The sequence below is a fragment of the Lathyrus oleraceus genome, chromosome 5 (assembly GCF_024323335.1).
Source record: "Lathyrus oleraceus cultivar Zhongwan6 chromosome 5, CAAS_Psat_ZW6_1.0, whole genome shotgun sequence".
NCBI lineage: Eukaryota > Viridiplantae > Streptophyta > Magnoliopsida > Fabales > Fabaceae > Lathyrus > Lathyrus oleraceus.
The window spans coordinates 102,669,811-102,691,878 of record NC_066583.1 but is presented as its reverse complement, the minus strand read 5'-3'; the positions used below and the strand labels follow the sequence as shown (position 1 = coordinate 102,691,878).

The window sequence follows — 22,068 nt, the reverse complement described above, 5'->3', positions numbered from 1 at the left end:
AATGGAGGTTGAATCTGTCCCATAACTTTAATAACTTCAATGGAGGTTTTGCATTTATTACGTTAGAAAATATAACAGCTCTTTTATATATAAACTCTAAAAAAATTGTGAACAATTTATTTATTTCTAAATAAAAGTTAGTAACATAGTGAGAAAAAAAAACATGATACACACTGGATAAAGTTACAATTATCCTTAATTGACTATATTGGCATGAGTGCAGACATTCTTGTCCCTTGATAATGTCATTCACTTTGTCTGGCTAGTGGTGTACTACCTTAGAGCCTTATAAATATGTAACCTTATATGGCTATTATTTTCACCACATCACTTCCTCAATATCATTGTTCTAAAAAAAACGTGTGATCAATTTCTCTTGGTGTTTTGATTTATCAAGTTAAATTGATATAATAATTGTGGATATATTATTGTGTTTGTTAAGAAAACATGTTGTCTAGGAAGGCTAGTGAGGACTCTCATGGGCAAGACTCTAGTTACTTTTTAGGATGGCAAGAGTATGAGAAGAATCCATATCATCCTATTCATAATCCTAGTGGGATCATTCAGATGGGACTTGCGGAAAATCAGGTTTCTTATTTTTATTTATTTTTTTGGTTTTTGGAAGTTAAAAATCAAATATATTTTAACTAAATATAATTTAAATTAACATTTTTTTATAATAAAAAATAAACCTCTACTATATTATATAATTTATTTTTCCGCAAGATCCATCGGATATGTATATATTTTGGTCCTTTAATTAGTGTCAAATGGTTTAAATTTTAATATTTAAAAGATAATGATCTTTATTTTGATTGAAATATATATCCAAATCGGTATGTGTGATTGCAAATATTTCATATTCGGTAAATACAGTACATTAAATTTTAGTTATGGTAAACATATAGTTCTTCTTAAATAGAAGTGTGTCAATTAAGGACTTGTTTATTATTATAGATTAAAAATAAAAACAATTTTGATAAACATAATTTATTAATGTTTTTTATATATATTTCTTTAAAAAGCATAAGTTATTTTTTGAATTTGCAGCTTTCGTTTGACATAATTGAATCATGGCTTGAAAGAAATTCTGATGCAATGGAGATGAAAAATGATGGAATATCTGTATTTAGAGAACTTGCTCTATTCCAAGATTATCATGGCTTACCTGCTTTCAAAAATGTAAGGCATATATATATATATATATATATATATATATATATATATATATATATATATATATATATATATATATATATATATATATATATATATATATATATACTTCACAATAGCACACTATGTAAAATACAGTTATCTAGTTGCATCTAAGTGTTGTCATTTTACTTACTTGAACACATATAAATAAAAAAAGATTATAATTATCTTATTTGATATAAGTTGCATGCATGCAAAACAAATTATTACTCGTTCTCTGTTTTTTTTATTATTATTTTTGTCTAATAGTTTAATGGTCAGAATTACGTTTTTAAAAATAAACAAAATAATCTCATAAATTCAAACTAATTCATTTAAAATTATATGATTTTTAACATAGTTTACTTCATCGAATCTTGTATTTCTTTATTTTTATTTTTATTAATTATATATATATATATATATATATATATATATATATATATATATATATATATATATATATATATATTAGTGACATGCGCTTTTTCTATTTAGAATAAAAAACAATTTATTATTATTTTGAATTAGTTTTATGATTAAAATTTATTAATGAAAAATAAGTACAAGAATCTTAACTCGAACATTTTTAAGCAAACTTTAATCGTCACCCTTTGATTTTTTCTAACGTTTAATAATATTTTTAATTAAAAAAATTATAGTACTCATTTAAGGTATTCTTTTTTTTTTATGTTGTCGTAGGAATTGGTGGAGTTTATGGCAAAAATAAGAGGGAATAGAATTAAATTTGATTCCAAGAATCTTGTCCTCACAGCAGGAGCAACTTCTGCAAACGAGATTCTCATGTTTTGTCTTGCTAATCCAGGAGAAGCTTTCATTCTTCCCACACCTTATTATCCAGGGTATTAATTTAATTAATTATATATATCTTAATAATGCTTAAACATAATTTAATTAACCATTAATACTTAATACTTTAAATTTTCAGGTTCGACAGAGATCTTAAATGGCGTACAGGGGTTGAAATTGTTCCAATGCATTGTTCAAGTTCAAATGGTTTTAGAATCACTTCTTCTGCTTTAGAAGAAGCCTATCAACAAGCCAAAAACTTGAACCTCAATGTAAAAGGTGTATTAGTAACTAATCCTTCAAATCCACTAGGCACAACCATGTCCAAAATAGAACTTAACCATTTAGTTAACTTTGCAATAGACAAAAATATCCACATAATAAGCGACGAAATTTACTCTGGTACCGTCTTCGATTCACCCAAATTCGTAAGTATTATGGAGGTTATAAACGAAAGAAGTTTCGAAAACGATGAAATTTCAAAGCGTGTTCACATCGTTTATAGTCTGTCCAAAGATTTAGGTGTGCCTGGTTTTCGTGTAGGAATGATATACTCAAATAATGAAAAAGTTGTATCTACGGCTACCAAAATGTCAAGTTTTGGACTTATTTCGTCGCAAACTCAATATTTGCTAGCAAAATTACTCGGTGACGAGAAATTTACTTTTAAATATATGGAAGAGAACAAAACAAGGTTGAAGAAGCAGAAGGAGACGATTGTTAGTGGTTTGAGAAATGCGGGGATTCGGTGTTTAAAGAGCAATGCAGGATTGTTTTGTTGGGTTGATATGAAGCATTTGTTGAGTTCTGCGACTTTTGAAGCGGAGAAGGAGCTTTGGAAAATGATTCTTTATGGAGTTGGTTTGAATATATCTCCCGGATCTTCATGTCATTGTTCTGAACCGGGTTGGTTTCGGATTTGCTTTGCGAATATGTCTCAAGAAACTTTAAAAGTTGCAATGAGAAGGATTAAGATTTTTATAGATTCGAATTCAAGAATGCTTTCTATCAAACAACCATTTGTTACTAATGCGAATTATTATAGGACAAGAAAAGAAATTATTAATTAGGTTTTCAGATATCATCGTAAGAACAATTAGAATGTGATAAATAATTTCTCTTATAAAAAAAAAGATAATATATTTGTAAAGATTAAAAACATGAGTTATGTATTCTACATTTGTGTAGTGAGAAAAAACTACTTCACATGTACATGTCCATTAATGTATTTTAATTTCATTGTATAGATGTATATGATGTTTATAGAAAGTAAATATAATCTTATGTATTTTTCAATTTCAAATTGGATTTAATGGAGATGCTTTGACATTATAAAAAAGTTTTATACTGTCATTTAATAAGAATATATTATTATGTTATGTCATATAAATTATTTAAATTTTTCAGTCTCATTTGGCAGAATATATCATTGTTATTGATTGATAATATAAAATTAATTTACATTCTTGGTGCATCACCTCTTTTCTCTTTCAAATTTTCTTTTAAATCATGTATATTTAAGTGTTTTGTTGGAGATTTTAAATTTTATGCCTACAATACCTCTAAAACCTTTTTGGATATGACATAGAAGATGCTCTATTAAAAAGCAAAAATTGAAAGGAAAAAAACTTTTAAAATGACTTTCATACAGTTAATTATTACAAGAAAACAAATTATCTAGGAGTTAATTATTACAAGAAAACAAACTATTTAGGAGTGTTCAAAATTAAACTAATCCATAAAAAATCGTAAATCAAAATCAAACTAAATCAAAATCGCAAAAAAACGTATTTGATTTGGATGTGTTTGTTTGAGTCATTTTTAATAAAACTCTGTTGTTCAGTTTTGTTTGCGGTTTGTATTTTACAAATCGAACTAAACCAAAGCAAACCACATTATGTTACAATTTAAACTTCGTTTATCCTACATCCATCCCAAAACCCAAACATATTATGCGTTAACCTTCTTACAAATATTTTTTCTCATCTTCTTTGTCATGTACATCTCACATCTTTTACTCTAATCGCTTCTCTCTTATGTTCTATAATTTTCATCTTCTCATTTTTATATTATTATTTTCTCTTCCAATTAAGTTTTTATCGCATTTTTTTCTCTAATGTTACATCACCTACGTTCGTTCTCTTTTATCTTCTCTAATCTTTTTGTTCCTCCATTTTTTTTGTTTTTTACTATAATATTTTTTATATTGTTTTATGCTACTATTTTATATTTTTTACTCCATTTTTGTCTAATCTTATTTTTGTACATTGAATGAGAAGTTTTTGTTTAAATATAATGACCTTTGTTGTTATTTAGTAATGTATGAATGACTAAACATAAAGTTATGTTGTTCTTTATATGTGTATGTATGACTCAATAAAAATCTTGTAATAAATCGAACCAACCTAAACCGCACTTGTTTGGTTTTGTTTTATTTCTAAAAGTCAACCAAACCGAACCACGTACTTTTTTTTCTTGCGGTTCAAATGTTTTTTAACGTCAAAACCGCCCAAACGGCATCGCGAACATCCCTAAAATTATTTGCAACGATGTTTTGAGATTTATGATGGCTTTGACCGTTGAATAATCAATATAGTGAAGGTTCCACAAACGGTGCAAATACCTCACTTTGTAAATAGTTGCGCCGGTTTTAAAATGCCTCCTTAATAATAAAATTGCAACAATTCAAAATTGTTTCAAAACACATAATAGAAAATTTAAGAATCCAAATTCATGTCGATTTGGAAAGGTATCTACTATAAGTGGGAGAACCCACACACCTATCACCTTAAAATTTTGGATGAATATGTGATGTCTCTCTCATTTGTGTGTTACTCTTAGCCCAATGTTGATGCTCCTTCTCATGTCTGAACAAATTAATAATATCAAAATTAATTCAAACACAAACTTTTAATTAAATCAATAACTACTAAACGCAAGCATGAGTTTGAACCAACAACATTTTTATTTGTTTTTCTTTAAATAGTGAATTCTAAACACTTGATTACTTGACAAAAAAAACTATGATTAATAGTATTATTAATTAACTCAAACATAATTGATGATATCAAAAAATACATAACTCAAACCAGTTGTTAGTTGGTTGTGGCGATTAGTGTTGGACTTGGTAGGGAGGACTATAAGTTGATCCTTACAACTACGATCGGGTGAGGCTAGAACTATTTGATGTTAGAGCTGATCCCCGAACTAGATTAGTCAATCTTGTGGTCTGGATACCAGTGATGAAAAAAAACACATAACTCAAACATAATTTTATCAAAATGAGTTAGAGAGAGACTTTGGCTTCTCCCTAAATTTCACATTCACTAAAACCCTAAACCTACAATTTTCTAAAACTTGTTCTTAGTTATTTCCAGAATGACAATAGTTAATGATAAGACAAACGACAAAGACAGATGGACAATGGTCTCATCCAATCACGCAATAAGGAGGAAAGGAAAATGGGATGCAGTAAGATCTGAAAGAAGATTGGGAGATTAAAAAACAATAACGTTTTTCATCACAAAATTTGCAGATAATATGAGAGCGAAAGGCATGTATATGTTCTTAAGGAACATGGGGAGATATATGAAGTGGTTATACCTCCTACGAGAGATAAAAGAGGGATATGCCTTTGTTCTCTTTTTCAATGTGAGAGATGTCAGAATGTTGGAGGTAAAACTTGACAACACATTCATTAAATGAAGAAATTTATACGCAAATCTACCCAGATTTCAAAGGAAGGAGGTACGAGTGAAGTGGAAGGAGGAAAGAGAGAGTGTAAGGGAGGAGGGTCATGATAAGGAAGAAGTTAACATTTAGGATGAAGCAAATAAAAGTTGACCAAATAGGAAGTTTTATTGGAAGAAAGAAATTATCTGAGTTTTCTGCAATCGATGGTAGGAATAATGTTAGGAGTAATAGAAGATCGTATGTTAAGGTTACTAGGAGGTTAAGAGTCCCTAATAATAACTTCAAATCCAAAGCTCAATCAATTATCCGTATGAAGTTTAATCTGGAAGAAGACGAGTTAAACAGGTTTGAGAAAGCTTATATTAAAATAACGGAGAATTCAGGTTTAGCTTATAAAATGCAAGATATCTTTCACTACGAGGGATAATTTTCTATTAAAGTAACCCCCTAAGGATCTAATTTCTGTCTATTAAAGGAACTCTAAGAAGGAGAGTTGAAATCCCAAGTAGAGGAAGCCAGGGATTAGCTAATCCTATAGTTGGGAGGAAGATGAATACATAACTTTCGATGTGAATATCAAGGAATGGGTGGATTGAGATAATGATGTTGATGTAACATGTGAAGAGGTCAATGGTGAAAAGGCATTGGTCGTTTTCAAAAATGGTGTCAGAGAACATAATAACTTTTCACTAAATATACAAAAATAACTTTTAAAAAGCAAAAAAGTGTATACTGATTGCCACTATTTTTGTCTTTAGCATATTATAATGTTAAAACCCCCACATAATATCCAGTCATCATTGTAAGTATTATTATTGTAGAGGTTATTAATCATACTGCAAGTTAGATTATTCTTCTTATGATGAGGGTACTCGTATATCTCAGTAAGTCTAATAGGATTTCTAATATCAACAAAATCAAAGTAAGAGTCAATGAACATGTTATTACTATCAGTAATATGTATCAAAACAGAATTAAACCACATGCTCTGCCACCACCTTTAATGGAGAAGTCACAAACATAAATTATCCATATAGTTTTGAAAATGGTAAACATGTTTTTAAACTAAGTTCAACTTCACTTCTCATATAAAGAATATATCAGGATGATGGACTTGCAGATTCTTGAGAGCTCTAATCTTTCGAGGGTTTTTCATCCTTCGAATATTCCAATTGAGGGTCTTCATATTTCTCGGCCATCCTCTAGCAATATGCCTATCATTTTCTCTGTTTGATTGTTGCTGCTCTCTGATATGCATAACCTTTTCCTTTGATGTTCGTCACTGTCTGTGTTAGGTTGTTCCTCGTACTGAATAGTCTTTGTTTCCATCTAAAATGTGTTCTTGTCTTTTTTAAATTTTTAGGATATCTGGAGTCTTCTTGGTTTTCTAAGCATAACTTCAGGTATTGGGCTTTAGACCCCATGATTAGGTGATTCCACAGGGTTGCGTCTGAACTTCTTGTTAGCGATATCCTTGATATGTCTCCCGTACTCGTTAGACCTTAACTAGGGTCCAAAATGGTAGTTTTCGATGGAGTTAGTTTTTTTGACTTTCTTCATTCGGGCATAACTCTTCATTATGGCATATAAGCCCACATTTAAAGCAAAACATAAGTATCTTCTCATACATGAAATCCACCAACGAGGTTCCTTCCTTTATGTTACCTATATGCAACCCTGATTTTAGGGGTTTGGTAGTGTCCAACATCACCTTCACCTTAACAATAATATAAATTTTGAGATAGTTGTATAGGTCAATTTCCAGCACCATGCCCACCTTAGCTCTGATTTTTGTGCTAATTCATTTAGATTTTATTTTTTAGGAGGATGCCCTATAGTTGCACCCACATTGGAACTAAATGAAATTTTGTTTCTTTATAATTTTCTTCAAGCTTCTGGGGTTGAATTGCAAGCCAAACATTTATGAATGTCATCAAACTTCCTCTCAGGATCCTCTTAACATCTATAGCCTTTTCCATGGATATTTTGAAGATGCCCCGCTCAATCACTGAGACCTTTAGCCCCACTGAGTCGCACCATATTCCTGCCAAACCTACTTGGAGAGATTGGCGATGAATGGGTTTCTCTAATAAAAATTTTCCCAGGACCGAAAGCTGGATGTCTTTGAACGCTTCATGTATATCGTTGTCTTCCCAAACACATAAATCCTGTTCCTCATTCTCTTATTAAATTTTCTCTTTATCTTTCTAAATCATGATAGCTTTTCTTGTATTTCTTAATAATTGTTGTTTTCTATTTCCCTATTGCCCATGTTTTCAAGAATTTACAAGAGCAGATTATCAGGCACAATTGCTGGATTTGTGTCTTTTTCCTATTTCAATGGCTCTGAGGTTGTCCATACCTGAGACGGATGCCTAGTGGCGCACAACATCAAAAACAACAAAACAAGAAGAGACCGAAGCAGGCGAAAATGAAATAGAAGAAAAACGAAAGGATAAACCAGACGAGGCAACATCAAAAGAGAAAAAAAACCACAAAATATTCCCCAACACAGAAAGGACAAAACAAAAGAGGTGAGGAAAAGTACCAAACTCCAGAACGGAAAACACCTCAAGAAACCGCACAAGACAAAACACGACAAAACAACTGGAAATGCTTACACCAACGAACCTTAGGAAGGAAAGAGAAGGAAAGGAAACAAAAGATGAAAGGGGAAAAAGAAAGAAGACGACAAAAGACGAAGACGAAACATATTCAAGATTTGAGGAATCAAAGATATTTGATCAAACTAGTTCTTGATGAGATTCTTAAAGAGCATTCTACGTCACCAATTCAATCCTCAATAATGATAACGTAGTTATCTCTAAAATTTAATATTTTTTTCCCTTTTATATGTATTTTTTTAAAAAATATACATGTGAATGTTTTTGTCTACATCTATTTTATTATAGCTTCAATTTATAATCGTGATAAAATGGACAGATCATACGACAACCTTACTTATTTTTTATTAGTAATATCATAAAAGAGTTTCGGACATTGGGGTTTAGCCACGTGGACATTTGGTTACACTTTCTAATTTTTTGTTTTAGTTGGCTGCAAAAAAAGAAAGAATGCGTTAAGTGTTTATTCATTTCATGCGGTTCCAACTCCTTCATCGTTCTCTTTTCAATTTTACAGTTTTAATTAACAAAAAACCACAAAACTTTTAGGGTTTCAAATTCTCTCTCTCTCTTTCCCTCAAAGCATTTTCTACGTTAAACCTTCTCCCAAATTCTGAACCCAATCCACATTCCATTTCATTTCTCCCTTCAACATTGTGATTTTTGAACCATGGTGTTCCTAGTTTCTCTTCATTGACAATTTGTTCACCTTTACGCATGCAGGTACTTCTTTAATTTCCATTTTGAATGTTTCCTTTTGTTTTTTGTTTTAAATTCACGTAAGAAAGAAATGTTATATTTGAATGAAATAATGGTGAAATTGATTGTGACATTTTGTGATTTCAGGCGATGAATGTGATTTTTATGCATTGTGTTTCTGTTATTGGGTAATGAGAGGTGTCAATTTTACCGCCAATATATTGAGCAGAGATGAATATTGCTGCTCTTTTAACTTCTGCTGGAATTAATATCGTTGTGTGTGTGGTACTCTTTTCACTTTATTCGGTTTTAAGAAAACAACCCAGCAATGTTAATGTATATTTCGGAAGAAAACTAGCCAATCGTGGTTTGAAAAACGTTGACCTTTCTTTTGAAAGATTTGTTCCATCTCCTACATGGGTTATGAGAGCATGTGATACAACTCAAGAGGAGCTTCTTGATATTGGGGGTTTGGATGCCGTGGTTTTTAGCAGGATGCTCGTCTTCAGGTTGTTCAATCCTTTTTAAGTTGAGCTTTGTAATATGTGTCATTATTCTTGTGCAAGAATGTAAAAAGTAATATATGAGTTTGGTTTATGCTTGGATAATTAGAAGTGACATTTTGGTTGACTATATATGATGATTAATTGAGACTAGGATAAGTCATAAAGTATTTAAAAGGGTAATGCTAAAATCAAGTGTGTTGTACCCTTTCAATCAGCATGACAAATTTGTCCAATTTATTCAGTAGTCAATAGCGGCCAACAGTTGAGCAGAGCGGAGGCAGGCCGCTATGGGAAGAGCCTTAGCGGTGCAGAACACTATGGCGTCCGCTATAGGGTAAATAGTGGATAGAGGGTTTCCGGGCCCAGGGCAGTTTTTGTCCTGCCATTTTCCCCCCCTTTGAACACTATACGCTATCCCATGCCACACCGCCATCTGGGATTGACTACTCCGTTTATTCTATTTACTTGTGTGAGGAATGAGGATTACATATTTTCTTTTAACACTATGTATATTGCAGAAATGAAAACCAGTTGTTAATCACAATTTTAATAGTATATTAAATAAAAAAATTAAGCGAAAGTTAGTTTTATTATCTATTTTGTAGTTTTACTAACCGTTGGTATTGTTATTTCCTGCTTCAGTATTCGAGTATTTTCTGTTGCTGCTATCATCTGCACAATTTTAGTGCTTCCAGTGAATTATTATGGTCATGACAGGATACGCAAAGACCTACCTTTTGAGTCACTGGAAGCCTTTACCATTGAGAATGTCCAGGAAGGATCCAAATGGTATGCACAATGTCATTTTTTTTTGGGATGGAAGTGTTCATCATGTGAGTGTAGTTCAAATAGAAAATAGTGTGTAGAAGCTAAGAAAATAATGAACAAATGATAAAATATATAAGTATTTTTGTGAAGTTTCATAGATAAGAAGGAATAACTAAAATAAATATTTGGATATGCTTGATCTGTACGTTTGAGGTTGAGAAAGCTACTCCTTTTTTTGTAAAATATTTTTTGACAGTTTTTATATTGACCTTTCTCCCTAGGAACATCAAGAATGGTTTAATGGTTTCATTTTTGACAGTTTTGCTTGATGACAGGCTTTGGACTCATTGTCTTGCATTATACATCATATCATTGACAACATGCTCACTTCTTTACTTTGTAAGGATCTAATCTTACCTGTCTTTATTGGGTTACCTAAATTTTTTTTTTCAATTTATAAATATGACTTTTATTGTTTGACAAATTAACTAAAAATAATGTTCAGGAATACAAGAGCATTACTAATTTATGCCTAGGACATGTCACTGGATTGCCTCCAAAACCAAGTCAGTTTACAATTCTTGTCCGAGGAATACCTTGGTCCTCCGAGGATTCATACTGTGAAGCCGTGAAGAAGTTTTTCACATATTACCACCCAACAACATATTTGTCACACCAAATAGTGTATAAGTGTGGTGCTGTTGAGAAGATAAAGGTCTGCCTCTTGTCTTTAAACACTTTTTTTTTGTATATTCAGACTATATTATATTTGTAATTTTGAAACCCACTATGTTTATATCTTATATAGTATTATGATTAATAGATAATGTGTGTCTATGTAGTAATTTGAAGGGGACTATTTGGTTAAGGGTAGATTGACTTAGATGCAGTGTTATTATGAAACGTTTGTTTTCCTTTCTCTCTTAAAAGAATATTGATAACATTCATTTGTATTACATACATAAAATTCATTGATATCTATAGCAGAGGTTTGAACTTAATTGATTTCATCAGTACACCTAGAATTTTTTGAATTCTTTTTTTCTCTTAGGATTGTCATTTGTGATCTATATTATTTAAAGCCATAATAAAAATTTAGCAATCTTCTTCGTGCTGGTACGACGATTATTTAAACTTTTGTTTCTTTTAATCTTCCTCTAGGATGATGCAGAATATATATGTAAGATGTTGGGTGATGGTGTTGAACACAGTTGTAAGCCAAGCATTGTGCAATGTTACTTTTGTGGAGGAACCAATAGTTTTAAGATTATTGCAAATGAAACGGATAGTATACATTCGAGAACAGGCTTAACTGACGTGCATATAGTTGCAAGAAAAAAGGTAAATTTTCTAGCTTAGTTGTTTTATATATGATATGATTTATGACATTATTTGCAAATATATTTCATTCTTATAATAAAAAGAACCATGATTTTAAGATATTTACTATTATTTGACAGTTACTTGAACCTCTTTCAATTATACCCAAATTTTAGTTATTCACTTAATTAATCATCTTTGACATGTACCCAATTTATGCCATGTAAGCAACAAAAAATATGTTTCTATTAAAGGTATTTATAGAATAAAATAGCACGGAATTAACAATTTATACTCAAGTTTGGGTCTCTATTGCAGGAATGTGCAGCCGCCTTCGTGTTCTTTAAGACTCGGTATGCTGCCCTTATGGCTGCTCGAAATCTTCAAGCATCAAATCCTATGTTATGGGTCACAGATCAAGCTCCCGAACCACGTGATATTTACTGGTCCAACCTTTGCATACCTTACAAACAACTTTGGATTCGAAAGATATTTACATGGGTGGCTTCTTTCACCTTCGTGTTACTATTTCTCATCCCTGTCACATTTGCACAAGGCTTGACTCAATTAGACAAGCTTGAGAAAATGTTCCCTTTCTTGACAGATATACTTAAAAAGTAAGATGTTGCACATACAAGGTCATATATCACTTGTTTCCATAGTTTTGGTCTCGTTTTTTTACAATACATATAGATCAAATTTTTATTCTTTTCATGGTTGGGTTTGAGCTATGCCCTCTATGTTTTTATTTTCATAAATCTTAATAAAATTTATAGATTGCTGTAGATGACTATTATTATCTGAGGTGTTAGTATAGTTGGGATTTCTTACATTATTATGTTGCTCTTACATATTAGTTTATCTAAAGAAAGAATATATTGAAAATGCTCGACATTTGTTTCTGTTACAATTATCATAATTATGTGTGATAAGTTAACATTGTAACTTCATTTTAGTAAAACCATTTTTGTTAAGAACAAAAAAAATTACTATATTATAAATCAGTTCAATATTTTCTGGCATGTGACTTGCTCTTAAGATCTAATTGAAGTTATGATTCATGTTTATTTATATCATATAGAATTTAAAAAGTTTAAAATGATATAAAAATTTATTGTAAAGTAAATTTTTTTTTCAGGAAATTTACGGTTCAACTGGTGACTGGTTACTTGCCAAGTGTGATTTTGGTTTTATTTTTAATTGGTGTTGGACCAGTGATGATGTTACTTTCAGCAGTGGAGGGGCCAATTTCCCGTAGTTGTAGGAAGAGAAGTGCATGCTACAAAGTTTTGTATTTCACTATTTGGAATGTTTTTTTTGTCAATGTTTTTGCCGGGTCTGTTATCAGTCAACTCTCAGTGTTTACAAGTATAACAGAACTACCTGCCCAACTTGCAAAGGCAGTTCCAACACAGGTGATATACTCATGTTCCAAGATGACAAGTGATAAATTCCTATTAAGAACAAAATAAAGAATTATTCAATCTTTTGTGGTTTTCTATTAACTATAGTGTTGTGTATTTTTTTTCGTGGCGTACAGGCTACATTCTTCACAACATATGTTTTATCATCAGGGTGGGCAAGTCTAGCTTTTGAGATTATACAACCGTTTCCTCTTTTTTGTAACATATTCCAAAGACTAGTACTCTGCTCTGGGCAAGATTCATATAATGGCACCCTAACTTTTCCTTACCATACAGAAGTTCCGAGAATATTGCTATTTGGATTTCTAGGGTTCGCATGTTCTATTCTTGCGCCCCTGATACTACCATTTTTACTGTTCTACTTTTTCCTTGCATACATCGTATACCGTAACCAGGTTAGTATTTTCACTATGTCTTTTGTTCTTTTCTTCTCCACAAAGTTAATTTGTGTCCAATTAAGAAATTCACAATAATATTAAAATTACAATCTTTTCACAAAATGTATTGTAGACCTCTTGTGGAATGATAGATTTTTATGTGATAATTTATTTGTCACCAATGAGTTCCTTTGATGCAATGATCCCAAATGCAAATTCATCGAGCAATCGTTTGAGTCTTAAGTTCACATGTCGTTGAGGCTAAGACTGTATATGCTGTTTTTTATACTTGATCTTGTCATACCATTTTATGCATAGTTTCTATAAGAGAACAAGTTATCACTCATGAAAACATAGTACCTAGAAGTAAATCTCTTGCTAACTTGTGTACCACATTATCTCGTAAGTCATGTATCACATTTATCTTAGTACAAGAAACATTTTCTTGGAGCTCCTTAATACTTTTTAGAACATGAATTGTTACACTCCAAAGTCCTTAAGTGGGAGAATATGACTATAACAATTAAGCTACATTGGGTTATATTTTAAGGTATTGTCAAGAACTGCAAAAAATTTAGAAGTTGCATGCATCGTTTGATTCGTAAGTAGAATTGGATTATTTGGTTTTCTATAAGGTTGATTTATAATTTTTATCCACCAATCGAAGATTATTTAAAAGAAAAGGACGCAAATTAAATAAGTTGATTAAGTGACGAAAACTTATATTCATGCATGCAGTGAAAGTAATAGTATTTTAGTTGTTTCTAGTGCAATACTATACTTTTATAACCCTGAATTAACATCCGAATGTTTAATAGTTTTCATCTTGAAAATGACATCCATTTAATATCATCAATTGCAGATTCTCAATGTTTATATTACAAAATACGATGGCGGCGGACAATTATGGCCTATTGCCTTCAACACGACGATCTTTTCATTACTTGTGGCACAAGTTATTGCATTAGGGGTGTTTGGACTAAAACAATCAACAATTGCATCTGGATTTACCATTCCATTGTTGATTGGTACTGTTCTATTTAACCAATATTGTAGGCAACGGTTTCTTCCAGTATTTAAGAACAATGCAGCACAGGTGCAGTCTCTTACTCTCATTATATCACCCTTCACTCCATTGTTTCTCATCATCCAAGTTAAAATTAACACTTTTAGCTCTAGGTTTTTATTGACATGGATCACAGAGATGCAAATTGTAGAAGGATGGAAGAGATTTATGATCAATTGCATTCAGCATACTCCCAATTCGGCACTAGCTCTACTCAATCTGGATGTTTTGGTTATCCAGGGCAGAGAGAACATGCTCAGAGTCATCCGATTCCAGGGCACAAAGAACATGTTCAGAGTCGTCCGATTCCATTTGATTTGGAGAGAGGTTTGCATCTATTCAATGATGGAGATTTTACTTTTATATTTAAATTATAGATATGACTGAATTTGAATATGTTTGGTTTTTATTATGTTTTAGGCAAAGAATCAATCAAACCAGATATATCATGGGCAATTCATCGATAGCGATTTTGTAAAAATCAGTCTTAGGTGTGTAGATATTATGAGAATCATGGCGATTGCTATAACTGGAAGTTGTGCACATGTAAATTTAGATTATTCGGATAAAAATACCTGCACAAAATATAGGAAAAAGACTATCCATAATGTTTAGTTGAGCAACATAGTGAATATATTTGTAATTATCCTATATTCTATTTTTTCATGATAAAATAATTATTCTTATAATATTTTTTCAGTGAGTAAAAATAAATAAAACTCTTTCTTTCTACCATGTTTGTAAATAAATGTCTTGTAGTCTAGAATATTATATAGAAAATAAACTCCATTTTGTCTATATCGCACTTATTAGTTGAGTTAGGTGTGAGTTTTTAGTGGTTATCACCGACAAAAAAAAGCATCACACTTTAGAAAGTAAACTCCATTTTTCGGTTATATGGTAAGTTGTAAAAAATAAGGAATCCTTATGTTGGAATATGAAAGCTAAAAAACGTATTTATTTTTTAAATTTTGAAAAATTTTGAGCTGAGTTTTTATTTTTAAAAAAACTTCTGGAATTTTATGAATTGGATAGTGTCCTTTGTTTGAAATAAGGTGTTGTATCCGTGTCCGTAGCAAATAAATTTTTTATTTTAGTTGGACACTTCAAAAATGTGTCTGATACGTGTCGTACGTGTGTCGGTGTTCGACACGTGTTTGACACAGCGACACGCCGTGTGAATGACGTTTCGGAACTTTATAGGTTATAACCAAAACCAATGAAAGACAAAATGTTGCGCACACATGTCAGGACGGGAGTTAGGTGTGAGTTTTTAGTGATTATCATTGTCGTTTTGTTTCCTGACTATAACCAAAACCAATGAAGACAAAATGTTGCGCACACATGTCAGGAAGGGAGATAGGTGTGAATTTTTAGTGGTTATCATTGTAGTTTAGTTTTCTGACAAAAAAAAAGCATCACACTTTAGAAAGTAAACTCCATTTTTTGGTTATATGATAAATTGTCATTATTATGTGTTATAACCAAAATCAATGAAGACAAAATGTTGCGCACACTGATAGTTCCCATCGCACAAATGTGGTTGTTGGTTATTCTTTTTCAGTGACTTCAGATTAATGCTCCTAAAGAGGATATTAGTTCTTAGGGAGGATATCAAATCCAGCATTTGGTCTCTCTTCCTCGTAGTTTTTCCTCCTACTTGTGGCTCTTATCCTTAAGATTGAGTCCTCTATCCACCTGGGGGATTTTTGACATATATCTCTGGTCAAATCCCTGTATAAGCTCTAGGCTAAAGTTCTTGCTGCCAGATTAGCCAAGTTTTTAGATATGCTGATCTCTCTTAATCAATCTACCTCTCTTAAAAGTATGATGTTGGTTAATGGGGGTGGTAGTTGTCAATGAGTTGGTTGATTTGTGTAAAAATTCAAGAAAGATTGCCTCATTGAATTTGAAAAAGCTTATGATTAAGTTAGCTAGAAATTCCTAGATTATATGATTGCAATGTTAGGTACTAATGACAAGTGGAATGCTTGTGTTTTTTTATGAGAATCTTGGAGTGTTGGTTAATGGCTCCCTAACTCAAGAGATTAGTATTAGGAGGAGGGTTGAAACAAGATGACCCGTTAGCATTGTTCCTTTTTCTGTTGGTCGGTGAAGGGCTTAGTGGTACTGGTTTGGTGAATGTGGCACCGGAGTTGAATGTCTTTATAGAGCTTGTTGGGATTGCTAATGATGCATAAGAAGTTGGTTGTGTTTTTTACTTTACTGAAATCCATGATGTACCTCACACTATACCATGTATGAAGGATCTTCTTCTATAATCAAAATTTTAAGACCTCACATTCCCAAGAAGGTTAACCTTTTCAAAAGGTAGAAGTTTTATTATGAGAGGGTACATGTGTGAGCTTCTTCAACTGGTCCAACATTGTAATAGTGCAATATCTTGAAATGCGACCTCTTCTCCAACTTCACTTAAGGATTGGTTCCTTAAAATTTATCTTATCTCTAATCAAATGGTTAAGAAATTGGGTGAGGTTGGGTGGGTTTTGGGATCTTTAGTGCAGGAGAATCTCTTGTTTGGGAAAAGTGGTTGCCCTCTAACATCTTATAGGCGATTTAAGGTATTAGTGTCTTATCTAATAAATGTTATATTTAGTTCTTTAAAAACTATTATGTAAGTTTAATTCATCAAAAATTAAATTTTTGCATACGTGACATGACAACATAGTAATTGGTCAAAATTTGAGTAAGTATATATTTAAATTTAAATTGGAAGAATTTTATTTTCGGAGGTTAAAAATTTCCGCAAATTATTAATAATGCATAAAAAATATAATAATTCTTCATATTTAAAAATTCTGCTGAAATTTTTGTAAATCCTACGCATAACCAATACAAAGGAACCTGCAATATAAATTACAGCAAATTCATATTCATGTCACACTAACCAACACAAAGGAACCATTTTTTAAAATCAACTTCATATTGGTACAACAACTTCATTTTCTAAATCTTGCACATAACTACCACAAAGAACATTTTTTCCTAATGTTTGTAAGGGGTCAAAATACAATTTCAGACCAAATTGAATCTCATAATATTTTCTAAAGCCAACAAACAAAAGTCAATATTAATTAACTGAAGATACACGCATATTAGAATGTTTCACAGTTAGTAAATCACTATTTCAAAAATTTCAAATTATGCCAATATTTCTCTACGAACTACAGTTTGAAATATTTTAATGTACTGGATAAATAGTTTGTTCAATAAAATAATTCGAGGATAACATTGAAGAGTTTGGTGAATTGGCGAAGATACCCCCACGTGCTTAGAGAGAGAAGGTCCCACCTCTCTAGAAATTTAACTTGATTCTTTTTTCTTTCCTAATCCTTTTTAGGATTTTGAGGGCGATTTTTTCAAGAAGGTTTCAACACGTTAAGACTTGATGACATGTGTTTAGTGTTAGATCTCGTCATATCCTTAATTTTCAAAGTAACCAACTTCGAGAAGTACATAGGGGATAGTTGCCCAAGGCATCATTTGGTGATGTTCTGTCGAAAAATGACTGCCCATACTCACGATGATAAGCTGATGATTCACTGCTTTCAAGATAGTTTGAGTGGGGCATCGCTGAGTTGATACATGAAACCAGAAAGAAGCCCTATTCAATCATGATAGGACTTAGCCAATACCTTTTTAAAGTAATACCAATACAACTTGGACATGGCTCCAGATCAAAGGTAGCTGCAAAGCTTATTCCAAAAGAGCAACGAATCCTTCAGAGAATATGTGCAACGATGGAGAGAATTGGTAGTCCAATTGCAACCACCACTTTTAGACAAGAAATTTGTTGACATGTTCATGCACACCTTGCAAAGCTCATACTTTGAAAGAATGGTATGTATTACGTCATCAGACTTCTCCGACCTTGTGAAAGTTGGAGAACGCATCGAGAGTGACCTCAAAAGTGGAAGAATCTAAGACGCCTCGAGTAACCAGATTAGCGAGATAGAACCCCTCAACAATTCCTAAGAGAAGGAAGAGGATGAAATTAATGCAATCATGGCAGATGTCGAGTATTTTCATGGTGCACCAACAAGACCTTATGGTCTTCCATCTCCTCAGCGATCATCATTTCCAACGCCACGCTATCCTAAAGGGAAACCAATAATGCTTAGAGCACCATACGAGCAACCATGGATCGTTCCTCATTTAACTCAACGAGCCCGGGACCGAGGATATTAGAATCAACATCACAACCAACATAAGCCTCACAATAACCTGGAAAGAAGGAATGCCCCTCTTGATCCAATTTCTATGACGTACAGTCAACTTCTGCAGCCTCTAATTCAAAGCCTATTGGTGGATCCCAAATCTCTCAATCCGTTGCCACAACCATTTCCGCCTGGGTACGATCCCTATGTGCAATGTGGATATAATGCCGAATTTATAGGGCACTCGATTGAGGACTGCAACGCTTTTAAAGCTAAAGTATAATAGTTGACCGACAACAAGTACATAGCCTTTCGAGAAGGAAACCTGTTGGTGAACATTAACCTCTCGCCCTGGTAAGTGAAAAGATCTCAAGGGGCATCTCCTAAAGTCAGTGGAACAAATAAGAAGTCATCCTTAACACTGACAGTCATAGGGCATTGTTATCAAGGATAGACTCAGAAGGAAAGAATACCCATCATCGGTTAAGATGAACATATCAAGGATAGACTGCTGGAAAAAAGTAGGAATTACATCTATCAGTTACTGGATAGAATATCGAAAAGAGAATATCCGTCACCGATTAAGATGAACATATCAAGGATAGACTCCGATGGGAGCAATAGGAATTACATCTATCAGTTACTGGATAGAATACCGAAAAGAAAATATCTGTCACCGGTTAGAGTGAACATATCAAGGATATACTCCACAAAAAAGGGAAGCAGGATTTATAACTACCGGTTACTGGGCAAAAGACCGTAAAGAGGAGGAAACCCGTCATCGGTTAGGATGAACATATCAAGGATTAACCTTCTGAGGAATGAAATAGGGATTAATCAAATCGAGAATATCAAGGATAGACTTAGAAGGAAAGAATATCCGCCATCGGTTAGGATGAACATGTCAAGGATAGACTTCCTGGGAAACGTGAAAACGGATCCGCTGGGGAGAATAAAGGAAGTAACGCCTTTAAATTTGAATTGATGTGTTTTTGACGAGTTATATATCACACTCATCTAGAATCCCAAGTTCCCTTCGAATTTTGTAAAACGGTTCTCGTGCCAAAGATTTTGTGAAGATGTCGGCAAGTTGATTATGAGTATCCACAAATGTGACTTCGACATCTCCTTAAAGCAGATGATCACGAAGAAAATTATTCCGAATGTCAATATGTTTGGTTCTTGAGTGCATGACCGAATTCTTTGTAATGTTTATCGCACTTATGTTATCACAACAAAGAGGAATGCATCCAAGATCGAGTCCGTAGTCCCAAAGTTGTTGCTTAAGCCAAAGTATTTGAGTGCAACAACTACCCGCTGCTATATATTCCGTTTCGGCAGTGCTAAGAGCAACACACGCTTGTTTCTTGAAAGCCCATGATACTAATGCATTTACAATGGTAAGATGTGATTCTTTTGGATTGGCTTGAAAACAAGCATAAAGACACACACTGAACATAATATTAGGACAAATTGCCATCAAATAGAGTAAGGAACCAATCATACCTCGATACTTTGTCATGTCAATCGAAACACCTGATTCATCTTGATCAACATAAGATCTGGATCCCATTGGAGTAGACATTGCCTTGCAACTATCCATGTCGAATATTTTTAACAACTCTCTGCAGTACTTTGATAGGTTGATGAAGATGCCATCCTTCAGTTGCTTAATTTGAAGTCCAAGAAAATAGTTCATCTTACCCATCATGGACATCTCGAATTCTCCTTGCATCATCAATGAAAATTCTTCACACATTTCTTTGTTTGTTGAGCCTAATATGATGTCGTCAATGTAGACTTGAACCAATAAAGTGTTACCTTTTATTTTCTTAATAAATAAGGTTTTGTCAATTTTACCTTTTTCAAATCCCTTTTCACAAAGAAAGTTGCTAAGACGATCATACCATGCTCTAGGTGCTTGCTTTAGGCCATAAAGAGCTTTCCTAAACTTGAAAACATGTGAAGGATTTTTGAAGTATTCAAAGCCCGGGGGTTGTTTGACATAGACTTCTTCATTGATGTAGCCATTCAAGAATGCGCTCTTGACATCCATTTGAAATAATTGAAAATTTAATGAACATGCATAAACAAGTAATACTTGAAAACATGTGAAGGATTTTTGAAGTATTCAAAGCCCGGGGGTTGTTTGACATAGACTTCTTCATTGATGTAGCCATTCAAGAATGCGCTCTTGACATCCATTTGAAATAATTGAAAATTTAATGAACATGCATAAACAAGTAATAAACAAATAGCTTCTAACCTTGCAACTGGAGCGAATGTTTCTTCAAAATCAATGCCTTCCTCTTGATTGTATCCTTGGGCCACCAACCTTGCTTTGTTTCAAACAATTAGACCATTCTCATCAAGCTTGTTCTTAAACACCCATCTGGTACCTATGATGTGTTTATCACTTGGCCTAGGGACAAGTTCGCAAACTTGATTCCTTTCGAATTGGTTTAACTCTTCTTGCATAGCAATTATCCATTGGTTGTCACCTAAAGCTTCATCAACTTTGGAAGGTTCAATTTGTAAAACAAAATCCATATTCAAGCATGCATCTTTGAGATTTAATCTTGTTGCAACGCCTTGACTAATATCACCAATGACTTTATCAATTGGATGATCCCGATGAGTTCTCCATTCCTTAGGTAGATCATTATAATTAGTCTTTTGTTGATCTTGCTCATCTTGATGTTTTTGGTTGATCATCATTGTTTCCACTTGGAGTATCTTTTTGAGGAACTTCTACAATATCATCATCATCATCACACACAACAATATCCTCCTTAGAGGGGTTAGATTCATCGAAAGTAACATGCATAGATTCTTCAATTTTTAAAGTTCATTTATTATATATTCTATACGCTTTACTAGTAAGAGAATATCCAAGAAATATACCTTCGTCGGACTCCTTGTCGAACTTACCTAGATTGTCTTTGTCATTGTTGAGGACAAAGCATTTGCATCCAAAAATGTGAAAGTAATAGATGTTTGGTTTCCTTCCTTTGAAGAGTTCATAAGGGGTCTTTTTCAAGATAGGTCTAATAATAATTCTATTACTTATATAGCATACCGTGCTTACCGCATCCGTCCAAAAATATTTTGGAAGATTTGAGTCACTAAGCATTGTTCTTGCAAGTTCCACAAGTGACCTATTCTTTCTCTCCACCACTCCATTTTGTTAAGGAGTCCTTGGTGCCGAGAAATTATGAAATATTCCATGTTCTTCGCAAAACTCTTCGAAGGAGGCATTTTGGAATTCTCCACCATGGTCGCTTCTTATGGAGACAATAAATAGAGATTTCTCGTTTTGAATTTACTTTGCATATTTCTCGAACGCCTTGAATGCATCGCTTTTCTGCACTAAGAAGAAAGTCCAAGTGTATCTAGAGAAATCATC

General features: G+C 32.7%; 2 protein-coding genes across 3 annotated transcripts; both read left to right on the top strand.

The window, feature by feature from the left end:
* Nucleotides 1-339: 339 nt before the first annotated feature.
* LOC127084538 (1-aminocyclopropane-1-carboxylate synthase 3) lies at nt 340-3,092 on the top strand. The gene is made up of 4 exons (XM_051025006.1): nt 340-588; nt 1,051-1,182; nt 1,900-2,060; nt 2,147-3,092. Exons 1-4 carry the CDS (start codon nt 448-450, stop codon nt 3,075-3,077), a joined length of 1,365 nt encoding a protein of 454 aa, XP_050880963.1. The 5' UTR covers nt 340-447; the 3' UTR covers nt 3,078-3,092.
* A 5,670-nt stretch (nt 3,093-8,762) lies between these two features.
* On the top strand, nt 8,763-15,216 carry LOC127087968 (CSC1-like protein RXW8). 2 transcript variants are annotated; one of them, XM_051028884.1, is made up of 12 exons: nt 8,763-9,047; nt 9,171-9,532; nt 10,172-10,318; nt 10,633-10,696; nt 10,803-11,012; nt 11,459-11,638; nt 11,936-12,234; nt 12,756-13,032; nt 13,158-13,436; nt 14,281-14,514; nt 14,598-14,811; nt 14,905-15,216. In XM_051028884.1, exons 2-12 carry the CDS (start codon nt 9,255-9,257, stop codon nt 14,949-14,951), a joined length of 2,229 nt encoding a protein of 742 aa, XP_050884841.1. In that variant the 5' UTR covers nt 8,763-9,047; nt 9,171-9,254; the 3' UTR covers nt 14,952-15,216. The 2 variants fall into 2 exon arrangements, with proteins under 2 accessions (XP_050884841.1, XP_050884842.1); XM_051028885.1 differs by lacking the exons at nt 8,763-9,047; nt 9,171-9,532 and having other exon boundaries at nt 10,185-10,318; nt 10,617-10,696.
* The last annotated feature ends 6,852 nt before the right edge of the window (nt 15,217-22,068 follow it).

What these genes read in the sequence shown, in the direction of transcription:
- LOC127084538 (XM_051025006.1), top strand. Translation starts at nt 448, where the DNA reads ATGTTGTCTAGGAAGGCTAGTGAGGACTCTCATGGGCAAGACTCTAGT. An exon ending in GCTTACCTGCTTTCAAAAAT is followed by an intron (nt 1,183 to 1,899) that starts GTAAGGCATATA and finishes ATGTTGTCGTAG; the next exon opens with GAATTGGTGGAGTTTATGGC. An exon ending in CCCACACCTTATTATCCAGG is followed by an intron (nt 2,061 to 2,146) that starts GTATTAATTTAA and finishes TTAAATTTTCAG; the next exon opens with GTTCGACAGAGATCTTAAAT.
- LOC127087968 (XM_051028884.1), top strand. Translation starts at nt 9,255, where the DNA reads ATGAATATTGCTGCTCTTTTAACTTCTGCTGGAATTAATATCGTTGTG. An exon ending in ACATCGTATACCGTAACCAG is followed by an intron (nt 13,437 to 14,280) that starts GTTAGTATTTTC and finishes CATCAATTGCAG; the next exon opens with ATTCTCAATGTTTATATTAC. An exon ending in TTAAGAACAATGCAGCACAG is followed by an intron (nt 14,515 to 14,597) that starts GTGCAGTCTCTT and finishes TTTTAGCTCTAG; the next exon opens with GTTTTTATTGACATGGATCA.